We start from the raw sequence: 24407 nt of genomic DNA on the forward strand, positions 1-24407 counted from the left end.
AAGTCTCAAAATGGATTTAAAACTTAAGTCCTAGAAATTAAGAGAGTAGTATGAGTAATAGTAGTAGTAGTATAGTAGTAGTAGGACATTTTTAATGATTGGCAATGTGTGTATATATCTATCATTTTAACCCCTCCGTCTGACCTTTGTGACATTTGATTTCTACTTATTTTGTCAGGTTTCTCCCCCCATATAAATCTATAAAAGTGAGCATTTATATCTTTCAAAAGATTTTCACCAGGATTAGGAAGCTAGGGACAAAATAAGTTTAACTTGGATACCAACAATGATTTGACAACAGTGATTCTTCCAAGAACAGTTAAGTATCGCCTTAACCACGATGTCATTTGACTTTCTTTTTTTCTTTTTTTTTTTCATTATAATTGTGATTTGCCAATTTGAGCAAATCCGTACAAAAGTCTATATCTAAATATCTGAAATAATCATCAAATACCCAATTTAGATTTCTATTCAAAAGAACACCATCTTGCTTTTATATATGTAATGCTTCCTGCAAATTTCAATTATTTAGACATAATTGTGGCTTACACCCAGTAAATAAGATCGATTGATCGATCTGTATTGAAAAACAAGTCAGAAAAAATCTTGGAACCAGCATCTACTGCTTGCCGGGCAGCGAAATTTTTATTCCCAACGGTTACTTCATTGCCAGTTACGTAACATATCAGCCAATCAGATGACCGGAAATATTAGCATTGGCAAACCTGTTTGGGAATTAAAAAAATTAGCTGCCGGGCAGCGACTCTACCACCAGGCCATCACTGGTCCATGGCATAGTCACGATGGACTAGAAACAAATACCCAAGCTCTCCTGATTTATTGTGACTTATTAATATTCATTAGTCCGCCATAGGACAATAACTTTTATATATGTAATGCTTCTTGGGAGAAATTTCAATTATTTAGACACATGATATTTGTGGCTTACACCCAGTAAATAAGATCGTTTGATCGACCTGTATTGAAAAACAAGTCAAAAAAGCAGCAATATATGCAATCCTGGGAGAAATTTCAATTATTTAGACATATTTGTGGCTTACACCCAGTAAATAAGAGCGTTTGATCGACCTGTATTGAAAAACAAGTCAAAAAAGCAGCAATATACCAGGAATGTCATTTATATCAGTATACAATAATAATCATATAACAAACGGATTTTCTCTCCGATGAAGCGCCCTGACATAAAGCCTTTCTGATTATCATGTAGGAAAAGAAAATTCCTTTCTTTAATCTGTTTGCTATACAAGCGGAACCTAATTTATACACCACGTTCAATAAAGATATGGGTCTCCAACTTTCTCTTTTTCCTTTGGGAATTAAAGAGATGACTCCTAACTTCTGTGTATAGGACATTCCGGATGAATATGCAGAATTCAAATATCTCACTAAAAATATGTGTAATTCTTTCCAAATTTCTTTTTAAAATTCGACGGTGTATCAATCTAGACCAGGTGTTTTTTTTTCTCTTCATATTTATAAGTGCTTAATGAACTTCATCAATGGAGAGTTCTCCGTCGAGCTTCTGTGACATTGAAGTGGTTAATTTACTTATATCTGGATTGTTTAATATTGTATTTAAGTCTACATCAACAACAGGATTATTTTCATACAATTTAGAGTAGAATAATACAATTCCTGATATAATATCAACCTACGATGTTATCTCCTTGTTTTCAGTAGTGACCAATTTGCACATACTACGTTTATTCACAGCATATCTTTCTTCTAAATTCAGAAAATACTTCGATAGTTTCTCGCCATATTCCATCAATTTAATTTTAGACCTCATCTTTATTTCTTCCATTTTATTCTTTTCTCAACGATTTTATCTGACCTTTTTTTTCTTCATTTAATACAACTAAAGCTCTATTTTGGTCCGTTTTTTTTATATCAATGCCTTCTCCAAATCTATAATTTCTTTCTCTAAATCATATTTTAAATTTACCAATCTTTTTTTCTTTCTGGCTGCGTATGAAATTGTTTCACCTGTGATTATGGTCAACAATGTATAAAAAAAAATAACTGATCATTTACAGTAAATTCATATTGTGTATCTTGTCCTTCTACCTCAATTCTACTTGAATTGTTATTATATGGAACTGAATGTTTTCTCAACGATTTTATCTGACCTTTTTTTTCTTCATTTAATACAACTAAAGCTCTATTTTGGTCCGTTTTTTTTTTATATCAATGCCTTCTCCAAATCTATAATTTCTTTCTCTTAATCATATTTTAAATTTACCAATCTTTTTTTCTTTCTGGCTGCGTATGAAATTGTTTCACCTGTGATTATGGTCAACAATGTATAAAAAAAAATAACTGATCATTTACAGTAAATTCATATTGTGTATCTTGTCCTTCTACCTCAATTCTACTTGAATTGTTATTATATGGAACTGAATAGGTTTAAATCGTTTGTTGATTGACATCTTTAATTTTTCCACATAACTATCATCCCTTAACAATGAATTATTGAATTTCCAGTAACCTCGACCTACCCTACAATGATTTAAATTCAAAGATAACTTGACCAGGGAATGATCATTAATTAAATGTCTACAACATGTCTACAAAATGCTCAGTCCACCTCATATTGAATATGTTTGATAAAATAAATTACAACTAGCATCGTTTATGTTTTCTTATTCTAAACAAATATTAACCAATAACTTTCATGACTATTTTGGATATAATAGCAACATCAATGAGTGTAAAACAAGAAATTCCAATAAAATGTATGTACCTTTGTATAAATTTTAACTTTTCAAGAACCACAGTAAGTTTTAAAGGCCAACAGCTTTGGAATGAGTTGCCAAATGTATTAAAAGAAATATCCACTGTTCTTGCATTCAGGAAAGAATATAAATGTTTTCTTCTTAATAGTGAGTAGTTTTATTTGATCTAATTGCCTTTTATGTAATTTATTTTTCTTAAAGCAGCAGCCCAATAAATAGCGAATTTTTTGTGGAAATCTCAGCAACGCAAAGTATATTTCAGAATTATTCATAATGTCCCATTCGTTTACTATTGTTACTCATAATTGTAGGCTAATTGGCAATATAATATTTAGAAATATCGACATTAAATATTTGAAGATGGATATAAGTGAGTGGTACAAGGAAATCATACAGGTGTGGAATGATTTTGTCCACAAAGATGTATCAATCTAAAATCTAAATAATTTGGAACAATAAGTCTATACTTCTTGATGGTAAAACTATTTTTCAAGTCGAGTATTTTGGAGAAAGGAATTGTGGAAATAGCGTAGGCCTACATTTTAGATAAATACGGGCGACCTATGATTTGGAAAGATGCAAAAGAAAGGGTTGTTTCGTTTGAATAATATTTTACTTTGTTAGACTGTTACAAGAAACTCCCTCTACATGGAAACATTTTTTTCTTCAACAAAACTTCCACACTGACACTGTTATGCTTTCTTTAAGCCCCATTACAACTAAAACTATATATGGTATTGTTATAACTTCTGTTGATGTGTCCAAAGGACAAATGTATTCTATGTGTATGCAAATTAACAATCCATCTATTTCGTCTACTTTCGCCCGCCTCAATGATCTGTACAGACTTCATGATTCCACCGCTGTTGAGCTTTTTAAATTGCCATTTATGCTCACGAAAGATACAAAATTACCAATGTTTCAGTTGAAAATCATCCATAATCTAATACCAACTAAAGTCTGGTTGGTTCATATTAAGAGAATTGAAATGCAGCTTGCTACTTTTATAATAATGATGATGAAAATCTTAAACATCTTCTTGTTTCATGCAGAGTTATAAAACAGTTTTGGTTACGCCTAAGCAGAGCTTTTTTTTGGAAATTTCTCTCCCCTCGATTTTGTCAACTAAAAATATCCTGTTTGGGCTGACCCAGCTTGTCAAAGTAAGAAACGTTTCCACCGTTAATTTCCTGTTTTTGTTAGGAAAGCACTATATCTTTAGGTGAAAACAGAAAACATGCCCAACGTTCATCATTTTGTACATTATGTTAAATATTTTCATACGGTAAAAAGGTTTATTAAAATAGATAGGCACAATGAAAAATGGCGCTTAATTTCCGGAATTTTAGAGAATAATCCTATTAAAGCATTTTAGCAGATGACAGAACGCTGACGGATATCCTTTTTTGTTCTAGGGAAGGGGGATTTTGACGATCGTTGATGTTTTTTATTCTTTATACTATAGATTCATTTGATTTCTTCTTTGATTTATTGTTGTTACGTGGATATAAATGTCTGTTTATTTGTATTATGTTTATGTTGAATGTAAACATTTTATTGGATTAATAAAAACTTATCAAATATACAAAATAAACGAGAAATTTAATTCGTCACTGAGGACGATTTAGGTGGTCTGTTATTTAATCTGAATAACTGGAAGACTATAAACATCTGTGAAGGAGAGTAGAATCATATATATATATATATATATATGGGATGAATTGATGTTGCATTATAAATTGATGATCATGATGATGGTGATAGCGATGATGAAGATTGTATCACATTATCAATATACTTAGTACACTGTGGCTCATAAAGTTGGATTTAATTTTTTTAACCCCAATTTATGGAATTATTTTGACAATGATTTATTCCTAATAGATCTAGATAATAGTATACATTCTCAGATTTTATTGAATAATAATTTGCCAGTGTTTGCTTTGCGTGACTGCTAAAGCATGTGTATGCTAATATGCTTATCAACTAGGAGACCTATACGCCTTTAAGTCATAAATGACAGTAATGAGGATTAATGCCCCACAGAAGGGCATTAATATAGCACATCGACACAGTTTTGATCCTGGGGCCTCACAGTTACGTGGCCATTGCTTTGTCACTGAACCATGACTGTACGCAGCGGGGGCTAGGGTAGGGAGCAGTTCCCACAAATACAAACAAAAAATGCAATAAATTATCAATAATTCATCCCAACATTAACAAAAATCCTCTGTACGGCCATGCATAATGGCTCAAGGCATGGGCGCACAGAAGTTTTTTTTTCTGTTGGGGACCGGGGGGATTCATCCGTAATCAGTGCCCATCGCCTTAATTTCAAGGAATTAATCCTGCCAGGTACATATTCAACACCCGGGTGGACAGTGGCAAATATGGATTAATGTCCTGCCAAAAGACGTGAGTACCCACCTGGGATTCGAACCCTCAACCATTGGATTGAGAGTCAAATGAATGAATCGCTATACCACGAGACCTCCTTAGCACTACATTGCACCAACAACCCCCCTCATTCTGTGTTATACAACATTAGACAATCGAAATTATCCGGTATGATACAGAAGCGGATCTAGAGGGGGGGTTGGGGGGAGGGGTTGCAACCCCCCCAAAAAAAAAATCCGGGGACCATTTTTTAAAATCTTATCTTTTTTTTTAAACTTGTAATTTTATTTTATTCTATTTCTATGTATTTATTTCATTTATTATTATTATTATTATTATTATTATTATTATTATTATTATTATTATTATTATTATTATTATTATTTCTTTTTGGGGGGAGGGGGGGGAGGTTGGACGAACAAATGTCACAGAGTCCCTTGCCCCCCCCCCCCCCCCCATCAGCTTTTTTGAGGACACGGGCCACCGCCGAAGTGACAAGCTAGGCCAGCGTTGCCGATTCTCATCCCCAAAATCCCCACATTAAAAAAAAAAAAAAAATTGGGGAATTGTTGAAGTCTTTGGGGATGAAAAATAAATATTTGGGAATGAAAATAATATTGAGTTTTATGAAAAACGAATTTGGGGATTTTCTGTCAAAATTTGGCAACTTTGGGGATATTTTAAGTGTCGTTTGGGTGGGGATTTTGTGAAGATTTAACCTGGCAACGCACGCTGAGCTGGGCTGCTCATTTCCTGGATTACTTGTTCAAGTTGCTCACTTTTTTATCAGTCTGGTCTGAGTGTAGTGACAAGCAATATGGAAGCAAACAGGGCAAAGAAGTTGCGGCAATCCAGTCTCGCATCTTTTTTTACAGCTTTTTATGGTCTCCATTGTGTTAATAGATGCCAGGAAAACATCACTTACGGGTTCAAATAAACACCCCCCAAAAAAATCGGCTCGCCGCTTCGCGGCTCGTGGACGATGCTCCGCATCGTCATTATTTTGGTCAACCCCCCCCCCCTTAGCAAAAAGCTAGATCCGCCCCTGTGATATCAGATACAAATTAAAGGCTTCAATATGATGTAATTGACTTATTTGTCTTACATTTCCGTACACGATTATAACACCACCGTGATGAACATTAAATTCACGATTAAGATTTCTATATCCCTACAATCGAATCTCCTTCAATTAATCGCAACTTTACAATAGATAATCATGTAAAATTTGTGTTACAGATGCATTATAATCAAAGGTAAGATTTAAATGCATCAAGATTTTAGATAAAGTAGCCATAGGTTATACGTCGATGTCAATGTTACTGACATGGGTCATACATTTTAATATTTCTTTAACCATTACTATACTTACGGTATTTGTGAATAAGCAGCATGTTAACACTCCCAGCATCCAAAAGACTCGAAAGTTTCCATCAGTGTGAACAGCCATGGTGTTTTGTAGCCGCCCAAGTTACAACGCCAATCCGAACGAGCTGACGTACAAGCCGCCGTTCCCCCACCACGCTAGAACGACCCTAAACAGGGCGTGGTTATCCCGTTACGAAAATGTATCCAAAATCGGTGGTTTGTTTCCAAACTTCCTTATATAAACTGTCATAAAAAGCGTTCTTAAGGACCAAATAATCGAGTCCAGTTTAAGAATAAACCATCAGCAAGTTGTGTAGAAAGTACCCCTAAACGAGGAGCAGAATTTTGGTGGTGATTTTATTCCGTGGCGTCACAAAGTTGGCAAGAACGTTTGAAAGCAAAATAGATCCAAGGTGTTGGCACGCCAGCCTTGGAGAATGGTACTGCAGTATATGCCAGCGGTCTTGCGAAATGAACGCAAAATTATAATGCAGTATACCAGTCGGTATCATGTCATAATTCATACCTGTATCGAATTCATGGTGCCCATCCAAGCATAGGAGGTGCTATTATATTCCGTTTGTATATGCTTTTCATTTGGACGTGAACCTTTTTGTGTGCCAGCAAACTTGTGGGATTTGGATGAATCGGTGGAAAGAATTGGGCAATTCCATTTGCGAATGATAGGTAGAGGGAAGGAGCTGGAAATAACAGAAAGAGGGAAATAGAGAGAGAATAGAAAGAGGAAATAGAGGGGAGGGAGAGAGAGAGAGAGAGAGAGAGAGAGAGGTGGTAATGTACCTGCATGGGGTATATTTAAACAACATTAACATATTTGAACCTTAAGCATAACCTAAGAGCATATAAAATACAAAATTATGAATATAACTATACAAGTTTAAGAAACAAGGAATATTTTAGCCTAAGATACAGAACAAATTTCGTCGAGTAAGATTTGGGGGATAATTTAAGTGTGTGATAGAAATAGCAGGGATAAAGGGGAATGGCAGAATAGAAAGAAGAGAAAGGGAGAAATTGAGAGCGAGAGAGGGAGAGAGAAAGAAAGAGAAAGACAGAGTGGGAGACAGAGAGAGAGAGAGAGAGAGAGGAAGTGAAAGAGAGAGAGAGAGGAAAACTTAGAGAGGGAAAACAATAAGCATGAAATGGGAACTCCAGAGTAATCGAGGAATACTGATATAATTGGAGAAATAAACGTGTACACGATAATCAGAAACACTTAAGATTTAGAACGAAGAAAGGGAGCAAGAGGAGAAACAAACAGAATGAGAAAAGAATGGGAGAAAATGGGGTATAAACTATAATGAATAAACAAAGCGAACTGAAACAAAAAAGATCGAATTAATAAACATGGTGAAAATAGAATAGAGAAAATTGGGATCCGTGAAAAGGAGAATAATAACGAGAGAGAGAGAGAGAGAGAGAGGGAGGGAGAGAGTGGGGGGGGGACATTTTGTGTTTACTTCCCCTGATAAAATAGTTGGATAAAAGTATCTTTGTCTTTGTTTTTATTATTGAGGTTGTTTTAATTTTTTTAAATACAGAAAAATACGTTTATTTTATAATCATGTTGTTTATTGTTCACACACATTCAGAATTAATATAAACTATCGACTGTGATTAAATAAATCTTAAAGACAAAGTGTAGGTGCCAATGTATTACTTACCATAAATGCGGTTGTGTCCATTTCCTTGGTATTTCACATTAAAAACAATCTATTTTCTTCCTGTATCACATGAATACAAAATCTTAATTTATACTCACATAGAGCTCCGGACTTGTGACTAGTTCTTAACCCAATTAGTTCGAATACATTCCGTCCTCTATAACGCCATAATTTAAGGTTAGAATCTATTTCTATCTTTCTAAGTACCTTCTCCCGGTTCGGAGGTTGATTGCAACATCTCTCCAGTTCACTTTATCTTCTGCCATTCTGGTGCACTCTTACAGTTTTAGTCCACTCCAGTTCTTGATATTCTCTTCCCAGATGATTACGGGTCTCCCTCTTGGTCTAGTTTCCTCCACTTGCTCCTCTATCCAATACATCCTTTAAGAGGCTTTAGGGCCTATTAAAGGAACTTTGTCCCATTTGTAGGCCAACAAAAATGAAAAGGTTAAATTCCAAATTCCGGCATTTAAAAGATAATACTAATTTAGAACTTCCCTAAAAAAGGGGGGAGCTTTAAAACGTCTTTAAGTGGGAACATAACGACTATTATTTGTCGAATCGACTTAAGTGCTACGAAGTCAGTAAGTAATATGTGACCCGCTACGGCAAAACCCGACGCTTCTCGGCAAATCCCATTGTGCTGTAGGCCCGTTTGAACATGAAATTTCGAATTTAGGGATCAACTGAGATTTTTGCATGATCAGAAAGTCTATTTTTTATAAATTGATTTAGAGAAAAAATGAACTCAAAAGACGATCTAGAAGTATTTTTAAATATATTTTGTATCTAATCATGTGCTCCATTGTCCAGTGAAATTAGTTGAAACAATGCGGTCAAAAGAAGGGAAAGTTCGCGATTCATCGCTTGTTGTTTTCCCTCTCAGTTGACCACGTTTGAGTCGATCCCTGACGTATTTGGTACGAAAATAACGAGTAAGGATCGGTTATTCCAAATATGGTTATATTGGGCGGTCCTAAATAAAATTGCCCAATGAAAAATGCCATGAAAGATGACATCATTTCGATGAGCTGTCAAGCAGGCCGTAAACAAATGCCTGTTGCCAGCCACGTGATCCAAATCCAGACACTTGATTCGCCAATATTCGCACATGACGTCATTGCCTTGTTGTTGTGATTGCTCAGCGGTCAAATTCTCGCATCGAAACACCAGCTTTTTTCTTCGAAAACTTGTTCAGAAGTTTGTTTTTAATGAGCTAGAGTTTCATATATCAAGTAAAATACGTGTATTCATCGAGTGGCTAGAACAATGTCGAGGAAAAAGAGGAATTTAACGGATAAAACCGTCGCTTCTTTGTTGAATGATGCATCGGCGTGCGGTATGCCGTGCATGGCTTGACCGAACACCTGGCTGACTACTTCGCGAACCCGACCGGGCCGAGCCCCCGGCCGCGGGCGAGAGAGGAACTCCTTCGTCTCCTAGCTCCGACTCTGATTCTGGTAGGTTTATTAATATTATCATTATTAAAAAGGTATTCAAGTTACTTAGTTAGGTCTACGCCCATATTATTTATTAAAGACTTGTTTCGCCAAAATGTTCGAGCAACAAAAGCTAGATTAGACATTTTAAGTGCACTATTATTTAAATTAAAATTTATTATTAAATTAGATTATGATTTATGAAGCTTCTCATACCTATACAAAAATCTCTGCGGAGTCTAGACTACTTGTTGATATTAGTTTTTGAATCTCTATTTTATAATTATACTTAACAGAGTCTGATGAGTTCGAGGAGGCAGGTCCATGACCAGCAGAGCCATGTGAAAGCGGCGATGAAAGCGGCGATGAAAGCGATTGGGTCGATGAGGCAGATGCATGCAGAGGAGCCTATGGATTTGTCAAGTGACAATGAAAGCGTCATACTGGGACCGGGTCCTGTCATTGATGACGAGGAGGAGGCGGCAGCAGCTACAAATCTGGCCCAACAAATAGATCTTGATCTGGAACCGCTGAAGGACCGCGTGAATAAATGCAACTGCCGTATCTTCAATCGAAGACGCTGTATCAAACAATTCTCTGTAGCCGAACAAGAGTCCATAAGGTATAATTGGATCTGTCACTATTTACTTGTATTTCTTTATAATAATGTCTAAGGACTGGATGTTTATGTACAAGCTGCAGTTTAATGCAAAATATACTTACATTTATTCTAAGCTAATTATATTTTCTCCTATTTTGTAGCATTAATCAGTAGACCCTAACGTATGCTTTAAAAAAATACTTCACCACTAAACTGTACCAAGCATAATAAATATTATAATTGAGATCCTTAGGAAAACGTTGCAAAGCTCTGTCCAAATTTCAAGTGTTTTAATGAAATGAAATTTGCTACAATACATTTACTCTTTTCTTCTTCCAAGTCAACCAACTTTTACTTTATTGTGAGCTGGTGTTTTCCATTTGAGAATGATCTACTATTGTAGTGTAACAAAAAATATTTACTTTGTAAAGAAAAATAGTAGATGCGAAAATTTGACTAATCAGGAGATTTTTGTTTCGTTTTGCTTTTTCCCTCATGTCTGCAGGTCAATGTTCCTAAAGAACAGAAGACAGAGGCACTCAGGAGGCAGGAGGAGCATCTTCTACAGGACAGCCTGTCAAGCCTTACAGGCAGTCGCGATAGAGCTCTCCATCAAGAAGCTAGGGAAGAAGACTGCGAACTCCAAGCCTGTAGTTTTTCATTACAGATTCGACTTTGCACAGCAAGTGCATTATCCAGTTGACCCCCAACAACCTGGCCCTTCGTATTTCCGTACACAAAGAAAGTGCCACATCTTTGGCATGTCTTATCCTATGTACATACTATTGATCTCTTCGGCTGTGAATTTTGTATGAAACAAGATAACTCAAGAGATTCGAAACTGTTCATCATTAATTCTTGGGCACTAATGCATAATAGTTTATGATTAGTGTAGTCACTAGTCAGATTGCATTTGTTATGGGATTTGTTATTGTTTTTTCTTTACTTTGATAATGAAAGAATATATTTTATATCTGATACATCATACTGATTGACTGAAATTAATATTTTTGCATTATTAATCTCTATCTCAAGAAGACAACAGCTCTGTCAAATGGTCTCAACTGTTACTTTATTGTACATTCCTAAATGAACCAGGATATTTTTACAATACATGTATTATAGGTTATCTGTTGTCGAGTGACTTACACGATATCTTTTTTTTTCTCAAATAGTCTTGATTAAGACTAATGCTTTATATCATAGCCTTTATTAAATATGACAAAATATCAATCATTTTGAACTCGCTTTATTTGTTCCAGTAATCATCATTTGAAAAATAGATTCTGACGGGTTTCAAGTTCAACGCAATTCGTTATTTCACTTTATTGCAATCTTATTTTTAATATATTTTTTTAAAATCATTTTTATTACATCTGGTTTTGTAATAGGCCTATTATTAAGCATAAATTTTAAGAAAATGCACTATTACATTTTATTATTGCAACATTGATGTAACCTGCTACTATTTTGTGTACAAGAACAAATTCTGTACTGATGAAACATAATAAACCGTGGAATCGTTTTCCCATCAACTTTGCCTAGTATAACAAAAACTTTGAAATTCTTTTGTTTTCTATTGTTTTTAAAAATTATCATAACTTTATTAATATTTTTCCAAATCTAATGGTTTTAACAGAAATGTAAGTTGGGTATGTGTCTAGTATGCCTGTAAAAAAACAAGACTTTAGCTTGTTTGGTTGATGCCGTTGCTATGAAGTGAATGTATGCATGTTTTTTGTGTGAAAATTGAACCAAATTCTTAACTTTAAACCTCAATATCTCATAATCAACTTCCGGTGATTGAAATCACAAAAATCACAATAACTTTGTCAAATTTCAATCAATTTTTTTAAATGAGGTATCATCTTAAAGGTCATACTTTACTCTTTCCAATGATACCAAGAACTCAATTTTTATTTTTACCATGAAGTGTTGGGTTTTGCCATAGCAGGTCACATATGCTGATTTTCAGACCATTGTACCGAAAGGTCGTACGTTTTGTGCTGTACAAAGATTCAATCAGTTTAATTTTGGCCATTACAAGAAGTGGATTATTGATTCAGACAAATGCTCATGTACCCCTTTACAGCTTTTTGACATCTTATGTATGTTATTACCGAAGAAGAAAACAGCCAGTCAGTCACTCAATAGTGTCTGACAGTGAATTCTAGCAAGTAAAGGGGTTTCCTTGCATAATTTGAATATTAGGACACTGCTAACGTTTTAATTTCACAGATAGGACATACATGACATATTGATAATTCCTGCAAAGTTCTACAGAATGTGATGTTGGCTGCAAAAGGGACATAGTATGTATAACATGACCAAAGTATTTGATTTTCTCTCCTTAACTAACTACTAGTGCAGGTTGTTTACGCCTTGCCATGTGCAATATCTCTTTGTTGGTTTTCATTCGTTTCCAGGATATTTTCATAATTCTTCTGTAAATCCACATTTCAAAAGATGTTATTCTATTTCCATGGCCTTGCTTATTGTCCATGTTTCTGCTCCGTACAATAGGACATACCATTAATAACAGTTTACTAGTCTCAACCTAAGCGTAAATTTCACCTTTCTGTCTGTGAATAAGATTATAATATACAACTTTATTAAAGTTAATACCCATTTTACATCGTTCTCCCATCGAATGTAAACTTTGGCTAGTCCTTTTGCTCCCGTGTTGTTTGCCAACTTTCCTTTGAACCATTGGGCGATTTCTTTGCTGCTACCGTGGAATAAATTTTTTTAAATAAAGACACAGGGCATGTTTTTTGTCATTCCCGGATGACCAAAGGTCAAAGTGGGAATCCATGCGAAGTATATTTGCAGAGTCACACCTTGCTCTCGACAGTTGGATACAAAGTGGTCTAATAAAAGGCACGTCCTCGAGAAGAAAAAAAACCCTGTATAAATACATTTTGTTAATGCCTATATGCTCAGAAACCTCGGAATATCTATGAAAACCTGGCTATAAAAGCAGGCAATGGAAATAAAAGGGCATATATTCGAAAGGAGGATCAAACGAGTGAAGATAGATCCTTGGTCCATGCACTGACATCCCCCAACCCCCATCACACACGCGCGCGCACACACACAGGCACAAACATACATATCGACATACTTGTGTAGGCTTATTTAGGGGATATCTTATTTTGGGCGATGCCTTTTCTTCATTCCAATGTAATACCATTTCAAGTTTCAAGTTTTCTTCAACCATGTTTCCAGAGCATTCATTAACAAATACCAAAACTTCGATCATGTTAATTATATTTCACACTGTTTTTGTAAACTCAATTTCAAAAAGCTATGAGCTTATGGAACATACTGTGGGACCAATACCAACTATCTTGATATCAAAGTGCTATTGCATGACATGTATTCAATTTTCAACGTTCATACGCACTGTCACGCACGAACGAAGATCGAAAATTCTTTTTGATGATAATCGGCTAACTGAGACGAAAAATGCCTTTCTTCCATTTTTTAGGAAAAGGGTATTATACAATCAATCATAGCCCTGTGTTGTTTGTTTGATGATTCATAAGGGAGTCATATGGTTCGCATTTTAGAGACACAACCACACAGGTCACACCAACGCCTTATTTACGAACTAGTGCAAGATGAAATGAATATTTGTGTAAATAAAGAGTACGTTTATGCTCAGCTTTTTCTGGCCAGAATGAGGCATCTGTTACGCGTTTAGTTCAAAACACGGTTGCGTCCTTTCTCGTTTTTGTAAAATCACCGAAAAACGGCGATCATAATCGCCGATTGTAAACTCACACAAAGGTGCGTTTGCAATCGGCGATTCAGGGGAAGCATAAACGCACAATCATTTGTAAACGCGTTTAAATGGGGTCAACGCACTGACCTCTAGTGGGTCTACGTTGCATGCGCAGTGCAGGTTTGCGAATCCAGCTGCAAGGCTGGCCACCCAGCCAGAATTGCCTGGAGGAGCCACATAAGTGAGCATAAACAGTACACTGTGGAACTGCGATTACGATGAGCGTTTACGATGAGCGTTTCAAATCGCTCATTCTGCCTTCAAAACTGAGCATAAACGTACCCTAAATGACGTGAATGATGGGTGTGACCTCTGATTTGTGAGCTTTAGCTTGATGGGTTTGAAAGAATGGGTGTCCGATAAAGCGAGGATGACAGACAACTGAAAAGGATCATTCATTTGGTGGCGTATTTGACTATGAGTCAAAATTAAAACGCCCTGATGATATGGCTGCCTTATTATGAAATAACTAAGAATCGTTCTGGCCCCATCCCAAAATAAAATCACTTAACCCGTTGACTACTGAATTGTATAAGTCCCATAGGCTTAACACAGGGACCACCAAGTTCCCGCAAGCAAAGGGTTAAGACTTAAGACTACCTTTGATGGTTGCCTGTTAACTATACTTTTAGGGTAAGATGTGATTTACACAAGTATTTGAAGTCACCATTATTTAAAAATTGGTATGAGTTGATCATATTTTACGAATAACCAATATGGCTTTGTGGAAATGAAAGTCCGACTCTCACTGCATTCACAATACAAGGATATCAGTTAAAGAGAAGATTGAAAGATTATGAAGTAGCAAAATAGAGATCTTTAATCCAATCCCGTTCTAATCTAATATGCCATTTTCGTAATGTAACCAAATGTTATGCATAAGTCTTTGTGAAGTGCCTCAACACAAATTATTTCATTCACCTGATAAGAATAATATTATTTCAATAGACAGAATCCGAACTGCATACATAAGTTGTTGGTAGGTTGGACAAACATGATGGCTTGACCTACCTAGCAATATGCAGTTTCATTCTGACTATTGCCGCCCAACCAACCCTCTGGGTAATCCATTGCGTTAACTGGGAAAGCCCATTATACCTGTATACATAATTTGGCTAACGTTGGTCTGAGCAAGAAGGCAACTTCTTGGTCTGAGTCGGCGAATGGAAAACTCTTTCAAGCGCAATGTAAAGGTCATTTCGTGCAAAATGTGAATGCAAAATGAACAGGGCAAATAACGCGTTCAATTAGTCTGGCGGTTGCACTTTTTTGCCTACCTGAGCTTTCTCTAAAGTTCTAAACAGTCGGTCGCGGTGCGCTGACCAAAATTATCCAAACAAATCAGGACTTTCTGCATGGTATCTTTTATTTCTGCGTGGTATTACTTTTTTTTCTTTAAGAACTAAAAAGATGACCACATGGTAAGTATGAATGAATGAATAAATGCATGGCATTGATAAACGTTGATAAGAACGCAGTCAAAGTTACATTTTTATAAACAAATCCCACGATTCAAATTAGGGATGAGACAAGAATGTCAATGATATCGGCATGGGAGGACTGCGTGTGATGAAATATGTGAAAATAGGGAGAAAATACTGGAAGAACATAAATGTTACTTGGAATCAATCTGAAAAGCTGGGCCTGTTGAAATAATTCGTCATGTCAAAATTAACAACTTCCTGTTGTATGTGTTGGTATAAAGCATATCATTTTTCAAACAGATTCTTTTAATTTGGTACATGATTATAAGGATTTGATGGAATTCGTAAATTGGACATCCGAATCTATTCAATGCAGACTATCGACGATTTTGAATGGCTAGCTATCCATTATAATTATTCATACACAAAGGGGTAAAAGCCGGAGGGCATATTTTCTACATTCTTTGCATACTATTGGTTGCATCAAGTCTTTCACGGTTATTCAAAGAAAAATAGTTTGCTATGCTGTTTCTCATCCACAGAAAGCATTGTTACCATGACCGCAAAGTGAACGGGGGTTCATCAACAGATTTATAATTCATAGGCATGTGAGCGGAGAGAGAGAAAGAGAGATAGGAGAGAACAATGTGCGTAAATGAGAGAGAGAGAGAGATAAAGAGAGAGAGGGAGAGAGAGAATGAGAGAGGGGGAAGACACTGAGGGAGATAGAGGAAGAGAGAGAGAGAGAGAGAGAGAGGGGGGACGAGATACAGAGTGAAGGGGGAAGAAGTGGGGGTATTACACAAAATCTCAACAAAGAGATAGGGCAAAGAGTGGTGTAAGATAGGGCAACTAGGGGAGGAAAAAAAGAAAAAGGGAGCAAGAGAGAGAGAGAGAGAGAGAAAGAGAGATGGGAAAACAGAGGGAGAGCTAGAGTGTACGTAATAGAGAGAGAGAATGAGAGAGAGAGAGAGAGAGGGGGGGCTGCAAAATATAAAATATCATTTACAAAAATTGCAGAATGATGTGGAATGCAAAGGATGGGGAAAGAGAATTATTAGATGGATTGCTTGCATAAAAGCTTGAATTCCACCCAACTGTATTTATATTGCTTAACACATTGAAATCACAAAGTCTGTTTTTAGAATCATTTGGTTACTTTTATTCTAGATATCGGACAATCTTTTTACCGTATTATTGCTCAAATTCTAAATTGCTGTTTTTTCCTATATATTTAAAGAACTCGTGGGCTATCGAGCATTTGCACATACTGGACCATAGTACATATGGAATTAACTGCCACATGATATTTTAGGTTTATCCCCTCGGAACTCATTCATCCCAAATTGCTTACCAGTAGATCTACTTTCATTTTGTCGATTCAATCTTGTGTATTTTCCTGTGTTAACTTTTGCTTTTGCGACTTGAGCCTATTTAACTAATATTAGCAATGATAAATTGCCTTGTTCTGATTTCTAATACGTGCTATCATTACCTGTAGGCCTATTTGAATATTAATATGGTATAAACGAAAGAAAATCGAAATACAAAGACATGTTATCATTGATAGTGAGTGAATATCAACATAAACTCATGACCAGGTTGCCAATTTGTTCATAAAAGAACATCATAATTATGACAATAATGATTTTACTTATTTCTTCATGCAAAAGAAAAATCTTAACCTCATGATTCAGACTTCCCTCTGTAATGTTGGGTTTATCATAGTATTGAATTCTCAAATTGCCCCGTAGAGCGCAGCGGGTACAATATATGGGGCAAATGTATACAATACGTCGTATAATATGCCAGTTCGTAAATAGCTTCTGAACGCATGACCCCCAAATATCCACAGATCTTTTACACTATGGATACGTCGAAGTGATGGAGGTGCTTCATAAATACCTTTTGTTTGCCCTCTTGACAAGAATACTTCCACCTGTGTATCAGATAAATGTACTGTTGGTACATAAATAAATACAAATTACAAAACTTTCATGAGCACGACACGAGTATTCGTCTCAATGGTTTTACAGTTTGGGAACGAATGACCTTATCTGCACATGCGCAAGTCGTAATTACGAACTCGCTTATTATCACAGGCGCGTTTAAATGTACATGATAGTTTTCATACTATTTTGACAATTTAACAGCACTGTACGCACATTCAACGCGACTTATTTCATACATATAGTTGTATTTGTTCATCTCTAGTTATCATCATAATCATCATCAGCATTATTATTATTATTATCATATAGAAGTAGTATTAGTAGTAGTAGCAGTAGTAGTGGTGGTGGTGGTGTTACTAGTGGTAGTAGTGGTGGTGGTGGTCGTGTAAGTAGTAGTAGTAGTAGTAGTAGTAGCAGCAGCAGTAGTAGTATCAGTAGTAGTAGTAGTAGTAGTAGTAGTAGTAGTAGTAGTAGTAGTAGTAGAACTAGTAGTAGTAGTAATAGTACTAGTAGTAGTAGTAGTAGTAGTAGTAGTAGTAGTAGTAGTAGTAGTAGTAGTAGTAGTAGTAATAATAATAGTAATAATAGTGGTATTAATAGTAGTAGTAGTGGTATTGTTAATATTAGTATTATTGATATTATTTGTATTGTTATTATTGATATCATTATTATGGTCATTATTATCATTATAGGATTTCCCGGCGGAATTCGCGAGGTTGTCATACGAATTTATTCACTTTGCATTTAAGCAGATCTGCTTTGTCATGTCAATTATCATTCAATTTTCCCGTTTTTGTATTTGTATAATCCGATATATTCCTGACAGCATTAAAACCGTCGAATTTGAACGCAAGACAAATTAATTTGAATGACAAACTCGCGAATTTGGTCGGGAAATCCTATATTATTACTATTATCATCATCACCATCACCATTAATCTTATCACTATTTATTGTTAGGTGATCTTTCGCGTAGCGATCCAACGGATCACCTCTTAATTTCGTCACTGAAGTTTCTAATATTAATAGATAAGATAGAAATCTTATCTATTAATATTATTCATTTCTTTTTATTCTCTCTCGTAAATTTGATCGGCAAAGATCTCGATAGTGGAAAGAGCTAAATCAATGAAATTTCATAACATGATGTGTCAAGTCAATGTCCTGAACATAACGTCGAGATTTTTCCGAGAAATGGTAATGTCACCTGCCAGGTGCCATTTTGTTGTTTTTCGTGCATGTCTTTGGACCATCATATCGTACAAACATAATGTCGTACAGATTTCTTATGAAGACCGTTTGTTAGGGCATGGGTTGCCCTGCATTCGGTATGTGGACGTAAACTCGATGTAACGTCATCTTCAATACGTTATCACATGTCCAATATTGTTAAAAGTGAAAATGACCTTGAAAATGTAGAGCTTTGATAGCTTCGTTATTGAATATAATTTTGACATGAAACTTATACCACTTATATATCTTGAAATCGCAGCCATGTCTCTGCATGGACCGTCTCAGAAAAGCTTTGCTGCACTGAAGCGTTGCAGTGCGGACTTTGGACTCGCGCCTCGAAGCCATGTCCACGCATGAACCATCTCAGAGAAAAATATCTTGAAAGCCCTACTGCACTACTTATATCTACTTGCGCCCTCTATATAGCAAACAATGCCTAATTGTTGCCTGTTGGTACCCCATGATCCCCCTTTTCTTATGTTAATTGAGAGCTGATTTGATGAGATAATCACCTGTCAGGGACCTTGCAGGGATATCAAATCCCCCCCCCCCCGGCCAAACTAGTGCAGACGGGCTTTAATGCAGACTCTTTTTTTAATAAACTAATTACATTTAATTGTCAGAGAGATACATAACGGATCACTTAATTCGTCTCAACGACGATTTAACGTCAAGTTTTGGTTTTGTTATTGTCTACCAAAACTCTCGGAAAAGAAGTAACATTAGAATACATATTTTTAATTAAAAAATGAAAATAAATGAACCTAATCAATACGAGGGAACATTAATATACTTTGTTTTAATTAAAAAAATAGGAAAAAGAAAAAATTAGATCCTATGATCATGACAATAGACAAGATGTCATACATCAATGTCTTTAAGTTTACCCAGTGTGTATGATATAGGGTTCCTCTTGCCGGGCGTGAAGAAAAAAAAATGGTAAAAGGGGGCAAAGAGAGAATTTTTCGTGAGTTAAAGGAAAAATGAAGAAAAAATGAAAGAGAATTAAACAACGATAGAGAGAGGTGCGAGAGCATGATGAATTGCATTTCTTTTAAAAGAAAAATGGGATACATACCAGGAGCGTCACTAAATGGGGTGTAGAGTGCGACACCCTCCCTACTGTCAGGAAATTGTCGGTAAAATTGTACTGCTGTCGGGAAAAATGAGAAAAGGGGCATGGGAAAATGAGAGGGAAAGGGAAGGGAAAAAAGGAAAAGAAAGGAAAGAAAGGAAAGAGAAAAGAAGTTAGAGAACAACAAAACTTCAAAAACCTGTGAGGGGGTAGTCAGTGCCGTCACCTTCGCCCCTCTCGTTCACTTTGCTCTCTCGTCCCTCGCACTGGGGTACCGGCGGGGGCTTGTGGGCAGTTGCCCCCCCCCCCCCCAAAAAAAAAAAAAAAAAATAAATAAATAAATAAATAAATAAATAAATAAATAAATAAATAAATAAATAAATAAAAATAATAAATATAATAAAAATAATAATAATAATAATAATCAAACGTTTTTCTCACTTTTTTACGCGTTTATGGAAATTTACAGTCAGCCTAAAAATATGCGTATTGAGAAGCCTACATGTCAAGGCCCGCAGATCCGGGGGCTCGAGCCCCCCCCCCCGGCCCCCTCACTTATTTGAAAAAAGTATGTTAAAGAAAACCTGCCAGTGTCACAAAATATGAGGTATCAAAATATGCTCATCTGACCGTAATTAAATACCTAAAAATCCCTGAGCTTGCGGGGGCTCCGCCCCTTGGGTCCTACAAGGGGCCCGTCAGGCAGGCCACTAGATTCTCATCTGACGGTAATTAAATACCTAAAACCTTCGAGATTCCAGGGGCTCTGCCCTTGTACCACATCAAGGGCCATAAGGCGGTCCCCTGAACGCTCATTTGACCGTAATTTAATGCCTAAAACCCCTGAGCTTTAAGGGGGTTTGCCCCTGACCCCATGCTAATTAGTGACCTGCAAGTGTCTCAAATAAAGGTATCAAAATATGCTCATCTGTTAGTAATTATATGCCTAAAATCCCTGAGCTTCCGGGGGTCCACCCCTTGACCGCCGCTGGGGCTTTAACCCCTGGACCACAAGCAAATTTTCGCTCCACTCGCTTCGCTCGCTACGCTCTACCTTATCATTAATACTTTAGCCCCCCCCCCCCCCACACTTTGAAAAACGTTCTGCGGCGCATGCATGTCACATATAAGAGTGGTGGTGATGCCGATTATTTTCTTCTGCCCCCCCCCCCCACGTTTTTGCTCATTACGCCACTGGTCCGTCGCATCCCCCCCCCCCCCTCCCGGTCATGAAAAGAAATCGTCGCCCTTGGATGTAGAGCATACAATTATTCAGATGTATTTTGAAACAAGTTAAAGACAAAAAGGTGAATGAAACAGCAATAACACTAAAAGAACAACAACAACAACATACATAACTTGAGGCGAACGTCTTTCACTATGAATATGTCTTAGATTGGTTTTGAATTGTGCTTGTTATTAATTGTCTTACCGTCTTTTTATAAAACTGATTTCGCCCCAATTCAATTCCGAATTTCCAACGTTAAATTACACAATGGTTAGTATCTTTCCACCAAAAAAATATTTACACCGATTAGGTAGCATAAATTGGCACCAGGTTTAGTGGATATCTGAATATGCATCATTCCTTTCGTCACAGACGTGCGTCGTGCAATTAAAACTTTAATCCGGGCCTACAAGTTATGAAGTTTGGAAAGCTTAATCGCCTATTGATACCGTGGTGTGATGGTTGTTATTTTCTTGTCTTTCCTCACTTAAAATGCAGATCATGTGCAGACCCCCCCCCCCCCCCCAGGTTGTTCTCCGAACTGTGTATTCAGTACGAAGGCCTACCACATTAAAGGTATAGATCATTTTTGGAAACACCCCTTCTCAACAAATGAAATTGAAGCCCTTATTATGTTTTGACTAATTATGTGATGATACCAATTTTGCCGGGAAACCGCCTACTAGTTCATATATTTGGTAAATTATCATTATCGATCCGGCCTGGATAGATATCGCGAATGCACTTCAACATTGCACATTTGAGCAACATATTTGTCTGCTTTTTTGCGAATTTTGGTCGAAGTATTTCCATCTAAACCTATGAAGGCAATATTTAAACAATATTGAATGGTTATTTTGCACCCAAAATCCTTAAACCTCAATTTTACCACTACCGGTCTTTAAACAGAGTGCGATCCCCATCCAGCCAGGCACCATATTTAGAAAAATCATTCTGTGTAATGGTTTATTTAGGAAAATGGAAATGTAATACTGGAAAGTTGTTGGATAACATCACTCAGTCTGATTCGATTGAAGACATATCTCATTAATGAAACAGTGTAAAGGCTATATAGTCTCAAACAAACCTACACCATTAACATTTAAGCTCACTCACACATTATATATTGCGACACTTTCTTTGAATGCTAATTATTATTTCAAGTTCATGTAAATAGGCCTACAAACGGCATCAGTTTCCATATAAAATGTAAGTTCTCCTCACTAAAATCATTGGTCTGGAAACAATTATTTGCCCATTGTTGAATATTGTATGACATTTTCACTAACGATAAACGTACATTGTAATGCAATTGTCAAGTTTCCCAGGTTTATTTAGGAGAATAGAAGATTGATATTGTTAAGTTGTTCGATAACATCACTCAGTTTGATTTGATTGAAGATATATCTCAATAATGAAACAGTGTAAAGGCTATATAGTCTCAAACAAACCTACACCATTACACTTCAAGCTCATCACACATGACATATTGCGACACTTTCAAGGTTACTTATTATTTCAAGTTCATGTATATACAAATGGCAACAGCTTCAAAATTAAATATATTAAGTTCTTCTCACTTAAATCATTGAACTGGAAACAATTATTTGCCAATTGTTGTATATTATACAACATTTTCCATAACGATTTATATACATTGTAATGCAATTTTCAGGAAAACCATACTCGTCATTTGTTATATTTGTTATATGGTACTAAAGCAAATCGTTACGCTTATCGATATGATAATGTGAAGTAGGTGCCAAATAATAAAATCATTACGTGCTATTATTAACCGGACTAGACATTTAAATTTATAAAACATGTATACACTTTTGCCAGCAAGCAAGTTTTCAAACAAAAAAATTAGAAATCGAACAACATTGCAATTTTAGTCAGGACAGATTAGATTTAGAAGATGCTTTCAAGCATCTTCTTATCTGACCTGACTAAAATTCCCTACACTCTTAGTTGGACTGTAACAGTTGTCTTCTAATGTCTTCCATATCAATATAAATTTAAAGGAGGTCAACAATCATTATGAAAACCACTTTCGTAAGGTTGACACATCAATATATATTGTGAACACATGCAACAATTTGAAAATATTTTTTCTTTGGGGGGACGGGGGGGGGGGGGGGTAAGGGACCGATATGTGAACATTTGGGTACTGGCCCATGGACTATGGCCTAAAATGGAAGTTTACTGATAGGTCGCTTCACAAAAAGGGCATACATAGTCCTTTTTGTGGATACTTTTTTTGGCAAAATACAAAGCACATGGAGCTAACGTCCACACACGTCACAACGCACCCATGGAGGTTTTGTGTCTGTGTCCTTCCGTGGCTTTTCACACGACACATATATTTCCTCATGTCTTTGGCGAGATGCCCCACCTTCCGAGGATCTATTCCCTAGGACATAGCTAGAGCGTTCTGCAATTGAAAGCGAAATGTGCGAGTCAGGGGCGGCGATCCCGGGGGGGGGACACGTCCCCCCCCCCCCTCCTCAATTTTTGTACGGGGATCGTCCCCCGGGAAATTTGAAAAAGTGCACACCGAAAAATGTAAAGCAAATACTGACTAAAGACTGCAACACACTTTGAGGCTCTGGAGGGCCCAAGAGTGCAGCGTTTAGACTAATAAAAACGCAAAAAATAAAACTTCTCGCATAATATCCTTCAAAATATACGAGTAAATATTGTAGAAATATGTATTCTGTTGGTATCACGTAAGCACAGTTTACACTGTATGTTTACAAGATTAAGATTTGTTTAAATAAGATTAAGATTTATATAAATGATCTGTGGTACTAAAAATGAATATTCAGATTGCTCTTTTAAAAAGTCCTTTCCTGCCTACTTAATATAATTTACCTAATAAATATGTACAACCCTTCGGACTGCACACTAGATACCGGCAAAGTAAAAGTAAAGTGTGAAAAAAGTATATTGCTAAACAATGTAATGTTGTAATATATACAACGAAGCTGTGAGGGGATAGCATAGAGCTATATAATAAGACTTAGCATATAGTTCTACTGGGTGGGGGTGTAGTCACTTCCGTCATCTTCGCCCCTTCAACCTACCCTCTTCTCTTTCGTTATGTCTTTGTTTCTCCTTCAATCTATCCTCTTCTCTTTCATAAATATGTCTTAATTTGTTTATTTCTTTAATCCTCTTCTCTTTCATGTATTTCTTTGTTTTTCCTTTAATCTGTCCTCTTTTCTTTCGGTGTGCCTTCATTCTCCTTCAATCTATCCTCTTCGCTTTCGTTAAGTATTTATTTGTTTCTCCTTCAATTTATCCTCTTCTTTTTCGTCATATATTTCCTAGTTTTTCCATATAAATGTATCCTCTTCTCTTCCGTTAGGTACTTCTTTGTTTTTCCTTTAATCTTTCCTCTTCTCTTTCCTTATGTATTTCATTGTTTTTCCTTCTCCACATCCTCTCCACTCTCCTATC

The 24407-nt window shown here is 36.2% G+C and overlaps 2 protein-coding genes across 2 annotated transcripts in view; one reads left to right on the top strand and one right to left on the bottom strand.

Moving 5' to 3' along the window:
* Window positions 1–7071, bottom strand: part of LOC578203 — a 175885-nt gene extending 168814 nt beyond the window's left edge. The window contains exon 1 of the mRNA XM_030988229.1: window positions 6526–7071. Within this exon, the coding sequence (XP_030844089.1) occupies window positions 6526–6603 (78 nt within the window). The 5' untranslated portion in view covers window positions 6604–7071. The remainder of the gene's footprint in view (window positions 1–6525) is intronic.
* A 1929-nt stretch (window positions 7072–9000) lies between these two features.
* On the top strand, window positions 9001–11802 carry LOC115924909. Its single transcript, XM_030987756.1, has 3 exons — window positions 9001–9666; window positions 9942–10267; window positions 10752–11802. The coding sequence occupies exons 2-3, from the start codon at window positions 9948–9950 to the stop codon at window positions 11059–11061; spliced, it is 630 nt and encodes a 209-aa protein (XP_030843616.1). The 5' UTR covers window positions 9001–9666; window positions 9942–9947; the 3' UTR covers window positions 11062–11802.
* The last annotated feature ends 12605 nt before the right edge of the window (window positions 11803–24407 follow it).

The sequence above is a fragment of the Strongylocentrotus purpuratus genome, unplaced genomic scaffold (genome assembly GCF_000002235.5).
Source record: "Strongylocentrotus purpuratus isolate Spur 01 unplaced genomic scaffold, Spur_5.0 spur5_scaffold_17, whole genome shotgun sequence".
NCBI classification, from domain to species: domain Eukaryota; kingdom Metazoa; phylum Echinodermata; class Echinoidea; order Camarodonta; family Strongylocentrotidae; genus Strongylocentrotus; species Strongylocentrotus purpuratus.